At 33.8% G+C, this 11667-nt stretch overlaps 1 protein-coding gene across 2 annotated transcripts; it reads right to left on the bottom strand.

The window, feature by feature from the left end:
• Positions 1-3640: 3640 nt before the first annotated feature.
• LOC107491292 (uncharacterized) lies at positions 3641-10466 on the bottom strand. Of its 2 annotated transcripts, none has more exons than XM_016112123.3 (8): positions 10103-10458; positions 9905-9998; positions 9003-9128; positions 8739-8897; positions 6634-6752; positions 5828-6019; positions 5391-5481; positions 3641-3975 (listed from the first exon to the last, which is right to left on the bottom strand). In XM_016112123.3, exons 1-8 carry the CDS (start codon positions 10264-10266, stop codon positions 3895-3897), a joined length of 1026 nt encoding a protein of 341 aa, XP_015967609.1. In that variant the 5' UTR covers positions 10267-10458; the 3' UTR covers positions 3641-3894. The 2 variants fall into 2 exon arrangements, with proteins under 2 accessions (XP_015967609.1, XP_015967608.1); XM_016112122.3 differs by having other exon boundaries at positions 3642-3975; positions 9905-10001; positions 10103-10466.
• Positions 10467-11667: the final 1201 nt, after the last annotated feature.

The raw sequence follows: 11667 nt of genomic DNA, 5'->3' as shown, positions 1-11667 counted from the left end.
GCTTGCGCAGTCGTGCGTACATGCAATAGATGCGTACACATGAAGTTCCTTGGTGTGCCAGTGATGCGTACGAATGCATGATCTATACACATGAGCCTCCTTTGCTTCTTTATGAATTTTCACCAAATCTTCATCTGAATGTTACCTGAAATCAACAAACAGCCACAAAAACTCAAAGTAGTATCTATTAGGGTATAATTCACTAAAACCCTCTAACAAATCCGCAAAATACCCTATAAATTACATAGAAAAGACACTAATGATATTCACGAATCATTGGTGCAGAATCATCTTTAATAATAGAGCTTGTTCAATGCTCAACTTCTCCTAATTCTTCAACCACTTCTTCCGATTCATTGATCTCAACTTCCTCCACTTATTACAACTTATGCTTCAACTCCTCTTCTTTCTCTTGAGATTCCAAGCTCTCTTCCACTCTACATGCTTCAATTGAAGTTGGTTCTTCGGATTCACTCTTGGAAGTTCTTGGATTATTGCAAGAGCGTAATGAGGCTAAGCGAGATAGAGCTTTGGCTAAGGTAGCCATGATATTTTCTTGTCTCTTTTGGGTTTCTTCTTGCTCTTGGAGGAACACTTTGAGTGCTTCCTCCGTTGAGGGTTATGGAGAAAAAGAGGGTTCATCAATGGGGAGAAGGTCTTCATATATGGAAGGTAGTTCATATTGGTAAGAGTGTTAAGGTAGTGTGTATGAATGTAATTATTCAAGAGGTTCATGAGAGTATTGGTGGTGGTTCTAAGTATGGCTCATAAGGCACATAAGATTGGTGGTATGGTGGATATGAGTTAGGATCATATAGAGGTGTTTGGTGGTATAATAGGACTTGAGAGTATTGTGATTAAGGGCAATGTTGAGGATAGGGTTCATATGCATATGATGGTAGAGGTTCATTACCGTAGTAAGGCCCACTATATCCATTAGATTAGTATGTACTATGGGGAGGATTATGCTTATAGTATTACGGAGGAGGTTGTTACCATGAAGGTGTCCATGTGCATGTGGGTCCTCCCTTAATTGTTTTTCATCCTATAATGCGAACCATCATTGAGGTTACCATTTCTTTCAACAATAGTTACAACCAGACTCCAAGTTAAAAGGGTGAGAATTTATAGAAAATAGAGAAAATAAAAATAAAAGATATCAAGAAACAAATAAAAACACACTTCTAACTACTAACAAAACTTAAGAATTGACCAAAAAGCAAACTATTTACGTATTCACAGTAGCCAATAACAAGCACACGTTGCAATTCCATGACAATGGTACCAAAAACTTGATAAGGGCCAAATGTCGGTTTAGAATTTCTCTAAAAGAATTGCTTCATCAATAGTATAGTTCCAAACTAACAAATGACCCTAATCAAAGTTTAAATGATTGTCACAATTCAAATCAATAAAAACCGGGACGAGTTATTCTTCCACAAAATCGTAGTGAGTTGTGCGTATCATTGGCTATGAGAAAAGGAAATTTTGATGTCAATTGACAAGAATTTAAAAGACAAGAAAGTAAAGAAAAGGGAATTCAAATGGCAAAAAAGGTCTTGGCAAGGGTTGGGAGTAAGGTTTTCTATCCTAGTCATTGACCACAAACATGACAATTTTGAAGAGTTAATTCCACTTAGTCAACCCTAACATCGAGGGTAAGTCAAATAGGCATAATTGATCTTAATCCACAAATCCTAGCTAACTCACTAATTAGCTTAATAAAAGACTAGTATTAGTAGAAACAAAATCAATTAACAACCCTAAATCACCAATCAATATTGGACATCAATGACTCAAGGTCACTTAAATCCTCAATCCCAAGCCAAGAGTATGAAAAACTACTCAATAACTAAAAGATGTATTTTATCAAACATTTGAAAAGCATAAAAAAATGGTAATTTGTAATAATTAATAAAAAATATAACTAACCAAAGCAAGAAATCAATAACAATAATTCAAATAAGGAACAATAAATATGAAAAACATCAATTGCATTAAAGAAAATTGGAAATTAAACAAGAGAGTTTATAAACTAAAATTGACAAAATAAAGGAACTAAAAAGTAAAACTAGACAAATTAGGATGCTAGAACATGAAAATATAAAGAAAACTAAACTAAAATAATGATCAAAACCTAAAACTAAGAAATTAAACTATGGAACCCTAGATTCTAGAGAGAAGTTGAAGCTTCTCTATCTAGAATTCTATGCTAAAACATGATAACAACCTAAACTAACACTACTCTAACACTCCTTGCTTGATCCTCCCTTGGTCCATGCTTCAAATGCTTCAAAAAAAGAGTTGGATTGGACCCAAAATTGGGCTGAAATCGTGATCTACGTGTTCACTTAAGTGAATCACGTGCAAGAAATTGTGCGTACGCATAGCAGATGATGCGTACGTGCATGTGGTACGTACATGCAACTGGGCAGATTTTCAAAACTCATTTTCTTCATAAATTCTCTACTTTTGCATGTTTTTTCTTTATTTCTTCAATTCATTCTTCCCTTAAAAACCTTGAATTACTCAAACAAATATATCAAGGCATTGAATGGAGAAAAGTGAATTAAAATTGGTAATTTTAAGTATAAAAAATATATTTTTCACAATTAAGCACAATTAGAGAGAGATTCACAAAAACATGCAATTTCAATGAATAAATGCAAGGTAAGTTAATAAAACCCACTCTTTTCAAACAAAAAAAATCGTAAAATATGAATTTATCATCATCCCATGTGGTTAACTAGTACAATCTGTATGGATCTATTTGGCCTTTTTGGATTCCTTGTGGAAGTGAATGTTTATTTGGACCATGCTTTTGGGCCATGGTACGAATAGTTCTCCTGCTTGTGACTGAATTTATGAAAGTCGTACTTCTAGCATAAAAGGTTGTCTTGTTGTTGCCATTTTTCTTATTTGTTAAGTTGTATAGATGCAAAACTTCTTACTCTGATAGGTTGGGATGCTCGACGTGATTAGAGTAATGTCGGAGAACTCGACATGATTTGATGGGACTGTTGCTTCATCTTTTCATAACTGTTCATGCATCTTTTTAGTTTTCTTAGTAATTGTACACAGCATTTAAAACATGATAAAATTACCTTTTTTCCCTTGCTCACATATATATTTGGTCTCTTTCTTCTTTTTTTTTCTTTTCGTTTCATTTGGCAAAAAACTTTCCCTCTTCCCATTTATTAGAAGCTCTTCCTTTTCGTCACCCTATCGTGTTCTCTTCTTTTGCTTCTAGGTTCCCCTTTTTCTTCATTTCCATTAGTGCTTCCATGGTTTCTAAGCATTCTTTGTGTGTTTCTTGCCACTTCAATTTCAAGGTTGGTATTTTGTATGTCAAATTGTAATCATGTCCCGAGCTAAGTTTTGTTTTTTCAAAATTACAGTAGTTTATTAGGCATGTTCAGTTCTCAGCACGGAAATTACCAGAACATTGTTCTTTTTTGGCGATGATGAAAATTTATTGTGTTAATTAGATAATTAAGCATACAAAGTAGCATTATTAGATCTTGGTGAGCAAGAAAAGAATAGGACAATTAAAGAAATAACTTACCCTTTATTTTAGAAAGAATTAGGTAGAATTCACCTAATTAAAATACAGAAAAGAAAAATTGGCGATTCAAAAATAAAACATTTCTCTTATTATTGCCGCAATACTTGATTTGAACCGATTATTAAAAAGAATATTGTACATTAAAGATATACACACCTCAAAGTTAAATAAAAATCTACTCTTCCCATATACCCAATCTGGATTGTTATACTCTGACCAAGAATGAAAATTAATCATTTTTTTTATTAATGTTTCATTGTAAATAAAAATCTCCATAGACTATATTGTGAAATAGTGAATTCATTACGTTACGTTGTTACATTGTATCTTTAGTTTGCTGAAATTTCTAGTGGAACGCCAATGGCAGGCTCTATAAACTTTGCATCTGGTAACTCTCTTGATAAAAGATCCTGCATTGGTAAACATTTCAAGACAAATAATTCACAGAAGATAAAGCCAAATCAAGTGTTACATAACCATAGTAATTAGCCAATTACAACTACCTCTAGAGAAACTTTAATGATACATTCTATACATAAGACCAATACCATCCCAAATCATTTGTAATGAACCGAGTCATTATGCCGTTGTTCTTACAGCAATACTTTCATTGTCATTGTACATGAGAAAATCTAAGGGTATTACTATGGTAAAGAGGACAATTGGATGAAAAGTGAAAATTGTTTGTTTTACAATAGAAAAAATTATTAAAAAATAAAAACATCATGTGCAATGCACACTCCCTTTAATAATTTAGTACAATCTTCACTTTTCACCAAAGAAATTCTTAAAATCTAATCTTTCTGTTTCATTTCATTTGCTGAATTTAATTTTGATACACTCTCAATGTTAAGTAATTTTACACATGCATCTAATTACGTAACATCACATTAATAAAAATAACCACCTTTCACATTAATAGAGTAAAAGGTCATCCAAAAGAACAGACGTGATTGCATGACTTTACACTGTCAGTATATCAAAATTAAACTCATCATTTGCTACCGATTGTATTAAGATACGTTGATCCAATGATATATAAAAGGTAATAGCGACATCCAAAATAAAGGTAGTAACCTTTAGTAATAAAAAGTGGTATTTTGAATTGAATTTTAACTCCAAAAGAAACACCAAACCATTGTAAGAGGTTTAAGCCTCTATAATAGGGTCTATCATGTTCACTAGCTTTTTTATTTAAATAAAAAAATTCCCTATTTTAGAATTTAAATAAGAATAAGAAATTTACCAATTCGCGCATTTAGTGTCATTTTTGCTGCTAAAATGATACATTCCATTTTCAGTTTTTCAGTCTACGAAAATGGAGAAGGGAAAATGAATCAAAAAATTCCCTCCCATTTTCGGTTTTTCATTTTCGATTCTGATGCCTGCAAAAATGAATCGAAAAATTCCCTCCCATTTTTGGTTTTGATGGCTGCGAAAATGAACAAAAAATTCCCTTCAATTTTCTTTTTGGTGGCTGCGAAAATGGGAGGGAATTTTTTGTGCTTCATTTTCGTTGTCTATGCATGCAAAAATGGGGAGGCAAATTCTTTCACATATTCCCTGGGCAGCCACCAAAAACCTTTTCCAAGATAAATTGGTAAATAAAGAATTTTTCTTTTTTGAAAAAAGGGCCATGTCCCTATCCTGATTTTAACACCAACCATAATGATCAACCACAAGGCCACTTCTTTTCCAAGTAGTTTCCTCCTCCGTGGTCTCCAATATGTTACTGCTACTTACGTAAAGGAAGCAAATTCTTTTACATGCAAAACAAAAATGATACATTGAGCAAATTGTCAACAGAAACTGAAAGAAATCTAACCTTAAATGATTCTATTGTTCCTTCAGACTGAACTAAGCTTGCTAGTACTCCTTTGCTATCTAGGTCACCATTTTTCATTGGCACAATGAACCTATTAAACAAACGGAAAAGAATCGAAGTTGTGTAAATCGAAATAGGAAAATCCAATTGAACTTTCCCAAGAACAAAAATTGATCAGAACTCAAATATATCATTCCAAAAGAAACCAAACTACGCAGCTAAAGGAATTCTTGGATGATATTGTTAATTAATGAGTAACTACAAAAGTACAAATTGACTTAATCACTTGGATTATTACTTACTTGTACAAATTGACATTCAATTCAATTTATTTATTTATTAAATTCTGGTTCTATTCCTACTAACCAAAGTTATAATTTTGGTGATGTGTTCTCTTGACCTCTCCGTGGTTATCTCTTTAAATACGAAAATTTTACCTGGCTTGCAGCAGCTTAGCAAGTTTCACAGCATCTTCTTGTCCTGAAACCAGGGTAAAATTCGGCAAAAGCTGCTTTATCACCGGCGTGATCACGATATCTACCTTTTCCTTCTCAACCAGATTTTGATTGTACACACAGTGAGGTTCATAGTAAAGAGACAATTGCCCCTGTGGAGATCTAACAATATACCTACATAACACATGGAGCAGAAAATGTTAAATTCTGTTAAAATTTGAACGAAAAGAAAGGGGAAAATAAGCTTAATGGTAACTAGTGGATCAATAGGCTCTAACAGGCCTATTAATCCACATTTTTTATTTGCTTTAATGAAATACAAAACTACTACATGCACACCAACAATCAGCCACTATGTATTCATATATAAATACATGTATTGTTTAACTCATTTTCAATGTATATTTTGGATTTCAACATATATTTTATAGGGATGGCTGATTTGATATCTGATTTTTTGTGTATAGCTAGCATGGTTGAATTAAAAAGTATAAATGAAAAAATAAATTATTAAAATTTAGTGTTAAAACTATTGGTAGTTATTCTATACTATCTTCTTTGGTAGTAGAGAAGTAGAAAATTAGAGTAGTTATCTCTCAATGCCAGTGAAGGGGCACAATGGGACAAAAGCAATTGTAAATTGTAAGGTAGTTATTCTATCCGAATTCCGTTATTAGTAGGGACAACAACACGTTTTTCTTGTATATACAACCAAATACATAAAAGCAAAAGCAACAACATAAAAACGTAAAAGAAGTAAAAATGCTCGAAAAATTTACAGTATTTACCCGTTCTCAGGGCGTTGCCAAGGAGGTCCAAGAACTGGCCCTGCTGTAGCCTTAATGCAGATGTTGGAACCATTCTTTGATTCAATAACAGAGCTCTCTCCAGGTTCAACATATGTAACCTGAAAATAGTTAAATTACATGGAAAGTTTAGTGGCAATGACTTGTCAACACTCAACTAAACATATGACATAAGGCTTTGTATATACTAATGGGTACAATTACGTTCTTAATATTGAAAGGATACAACGATAAGCATAATCGAATGCATTACAATAAACTACATGTATTTAACAGTTTAAAAGAATATATAACTGAATGCACCAAGACACTATTTTCTGTGTCATAATGCTAAAACTAGATTAGGGTACAAGTGTATATTCATGTATAGAAGTTTGGGACGACAAATTCAGCAAGTATTTTAAGCATTGCGATTATCTTTTCCTGTCGAGAACAATGCTAGAGAGCAGAAAAAGATTGAGACAATTTTCGTGGTTTGTTGTTCTGCGACGCCGAGCTATATGTTCCCAATACACACAATGTAGAGAAGAATCACTGATAAAACCTATACTTTACATGGGTTGCCACATAAAATCGGAAATTGGTATTTCCCGGCCATCCAATATGGGACTCATGCTTTAGGCATCAGTACGATAAAATTTGTATCTTTACTTCCCTCTTTCTTGTCACCGTTTGCACATTTTATGATATGGATCAAGATCCTCTAAGTGAGGAAGTTAGTAAAGTGGTAAAGTGAGGAACACATTTCATGGAAGTTACAAAATCAATGATGATTAACCATTCACCTTAACATTTTACCAACTTCCTCACTTTAGAGGATCCAAATTCTTATGATATAATGTTATCATGTTACATGCTCCTTTTTTCCTATGAATGATCCCAGAGCAGCACAATTTGTGGTGTGTTTCATATAAAAAAGAGACATAAAAAGGGAAAATCCTCATTCCATACTGACTATTTAGAGAAAGGATGCATGCATTGTCATCATCTGCTTTTTACAGTCTTTAATCATCACACTAAAACATTTTTGGACAAGTTTAAGAAATGTCCTCTGTCAAAGAACTTCCCTCCCTCCTTATACATGCAAGTATTTTACTCAGGAAACACGTATATACATACAAACCCCACGAAAAAATAATGTTAGGACTCACTACACCCATTGTAGCTGCTCTACCTCAAAGCCACTATGACTTCCTAATCCTACCTTCAATTATTTTTAACTGAATAGCATAGCATTTACTCTTCATTTTAATTTTGATTTTTGAAAATCATGCTTCTTATTGAGTAGTACAATCTTGTTCTACAAAGAACTATGAGGAAAATGGGGAAAAAATATATTTTTCTACTATAAGCCAAAGATCCTGAACAGTCTCAGGATGCCAAAAGGTCAAAGAAGCACTTTTTTGCTAGTCATGTGAGTACCCAGAATAATATTCATTTGTTGTTTCAATAGATGTTGCTACTCATTTTCAGGAACTTATAAATTCACAGGAGATGACCACCATTCCAAGTATACCAATATAGACAGGTACTTGTGAAGTCCCAAAGCTAAACAGAAAAGGGGCGGAAATTGGGACAAAATTGACAAATTTTGTGAAAATTTGACTATCAAAATTATAATATGGAAGTGTACAAAAGGTCTTTTAAAAGATATGCATTCCTCTGCTGAAGAAGGTATTCACAACATGAAGGAAATAAAAGAGGGAAATTGTTTAGATTTTAGAAAATAAGGAAGATAGAAACAGAAAGATATTTATTTAAAGGTGTAAGGTTCTAAATTCCAGTGCTTCCTCCTCATTCCGAAGACGGAATGCTAAGCAACATTGATATAAAGATGTTTTACATTGCAGTACCTCAGAACATAACAAATGGCTATAACAGTAAAGGTTCTCTTTCAAACCAATTTAAACCACCTCAGTATAATCATATAATTTACCAAGTAATATCATATCAATAAAAAGCTTCAAACCTGGTTTTATTTCCAACCAACCCATCTATATAGATTAGATATGCCAAGATGAAGCAACGGAAAGGTTTAAATTCAAACATACATGGTACAGTTTTAACTGAATGGAATACTTACTTACATTGTTGAACAGAGGATCAAGCAAAGTTTTGGCATTAGGAGTTGCTATAACTCTAACATTTGGGAATTTCTGAGAGAAAGGGTTCAAGGTCTTCAAATGGCAATGATCATCAAGGCTTTGTGTAATGAGTAGGCAATCGATTTCAGGAAGATCACTGAGCTGCACTACAAAATTACATACACCGGTGAGAAGGAAGAAAAAGAAAGCACCATAACAAATGGGGAAGCAGTAAGTATTAAGTAACTATCATCCATCAAAAGATACCTGGAACTTCTTCAACACTTTCTTAGCAGCATCATATAGCCAAGGAATTCCAAAATCCAAGTTACCAACCAAAATTGGATCAACCAATATGTTAGCCCCACCAACATTCCACAGCCAACTATTTCCCTGAGAGCCAAACATCACCCATGTCAAAAGAGAGGGGGGGGTATGTATGTGTAGATATAATGCGCGAAATACCATGCTGAGTGCAAACTCACACCCAGGAATAGATCTTCTCAATTTTTTCTCCTACATGGTGTTGTCAAGTGTGATCTCTTACCATACAAGATTCTTCTCTCACATATTTTCTTAGTCTCACGTAAAGTGTATCGTAAGAGATCATATTTGATAACACCACTTGAGAGCCATGCCCTTCACACCCCCCATCTACCCTTGGATGGGATGTGAGTTGAAATGCACTTCTGCACTTAGAGCACGTCTAATTCATGCTCTAAAAAATATTCAAAGCCACTTGTTTAAATTTATAAAGTTTAATACAAGTTACAGCAAAAGAGTAAAGACTAAATAAATCAAAGTGAAAGTGATTGTAGATACTCTTGGAGCACATAATAAGAATGCTATGTTGTATGCACTAGGATCATGAAAGTTGACATCACTGATTTTTTAGTTAACATTGTTAACTTTTTCAGCTAGAATTATTAGTAGTGTTTCCATAAAAATATTATAATATTCCCGGGCATATAAAAATTAACTAACATAGGAATGTTGATTCTCATATTTTGTAACATTCCAGCAATTTTTAATATTAATCCGTATGCCAAACATCATCTAATAGGATTTTTGGGAAAGCTATGCTAAAAAAATAGCATTCAAACGAAAGTGAAAAAATAATAAATAAATAAAACTTAAGGCAATTGAAGGGAAAGAACCATAAAGCCAACCTCCAAATATGTCAGTTTGAAGACCTCAGTCGCAGAAGAACTCGCCCCAACGGCGCTCCCCTCTGAAACAACAGCAGAAACAGTCCCACTCCACCTGCTAAATAAACCAAATTTATAATTCCTAATCTGAACTAAACAGAAACATTGAAATCATGGAAAAATGCTGTTTACAACTTTCTAATGCAAAACTATAATTACCTGAAAGAAGTTGAGGTCTTGAATGACCTAGAGGTAGAGGATCCAATATTTGGTACAAAACGAGTGGATGAGAAAACGGGGTACAAGAAGGGTGGTCTTGTTCTTGAGGATTGTTGATAACACCGTTTATTAAGAGTGAGTGAATTGCAGTGAAGCGTGGCCATGGTGGTTGATGATGGTCTTGAGAGCTTTTGAGAGTTCGTTGCCACTGTGAACCGCTTGTTATGTACAGTCGTGTTTCGTCACGTGATGACATATGAACGTGAATGTGCCACATGTCGAACTATGACTCAGACATCACGGTGGTGGTGAATTCTGCTTTTTCTCCGAGGCTTTTCTTCCGTTTTCTTACGTGGTCAACTCGAAATTCGGCTCGTCACGTTGAAGACCACGGTAATTAAAGAGTGGTTCCTTAGTTTGTTGTATCCAGACGAAATTCACCCTTCAAGATATAATTGACAAATAAATTTTGAATAATTTTAAAATGTGATAAAAATAATAAAAAATATAATATTAAAGTCTTTTTATGAATATATATTTAAAATCTTATGAGGTTAATTTTGTCAATAATATAAACTTTGTAATATGATTTGAAGAATGCTAGAGGTCAGCAATTTTGGTGTTTTGTAACTATCAATTGGTCATTAATAGTGTTTTTAATAGTGTGAGATTACATCTAATGGTGAAAAATCATTCACTTTTATTTTGATGGTTAAATGCTGGGCAGAAAACACAAAAGTTGCTGCCCTACATTTTTCCATATGATTTTTGTAGTTTTCCTATCTTGCATCAAATCATAAACACCTTGAATGAGAAAGATTAAGCTAGAGAAAGAGAAAATTTAACCATCATTTTCTAACACCATAAGCCACCATTGAACTGAAGAAACGAGGGGAGCAATAACGACAACAGCAGCAGCTCGTGGATCTTGAGGAAGCCAACACCGAACTAAGAAAGAAGAGGAGAAAAGCTAGCTCAGATCCATTAGCCATCATCACCATCATTCTAGCACCTTAGAGAGGGAGTAAAGTTCACAGGAGATGAAGAGAAGCTTTAAGCTAGCCAACCATACTACACACGTCTGACACAAAGACTCCAATTCTTAGCTCAATAAAAGTAGGCAAACATGTTAAAATGGTTTTTAGATGGATGCTTGCGGGCTAGGCTCTCCTGTTGTAATGACTCAACTTTCAGCACGTCATGATCAACTAGCAGCCAAACAATTACTGTTTAGTTGAATCCTAACACTCTAGACATTGTATTATACATGTAATAGTGTAATAGTAAGCTTGCCGCGCGTAACATGTGCCATGAATCGTTATATCGTTGTAAAAAAGTAAACACAGGATGTAAAGCAATCATGGGTTAATAAAACGGAATATAAACAAAAAATAGATAATATACAGATAATGCCTCTAAGACCCAGTTAATCGCAGCACAGAAAGTCACATCATAGATACATAAGACTTCAAACATATATTATATATATATATATATATGTGTTCTGGAATCCGAGCTAGCGTGTATACAACAAAAGCCTATCTCTCAAAAAATGCTAATCAAAA

Source organism: Arachis duranensis, chromosome 5 (genome assembly GCF_000817695.3).
Source record: "Arachis duranensis cultivar V14167 chromosome 5, aradu.V14167.gnm2.J7QH, whole genome shotgun sequence".
Taxonomy (NCBI): Eukaryota; Viridiplantae; Streptophyta; class Magnoliopsida; order Fabales; family Fabaceae; genus Arachis; species Arachis duranensis.
Note: the sequence above shows the minus strand (reverse complement) of the source record. Positions and strands in the feature narration are given on the sequence as shown.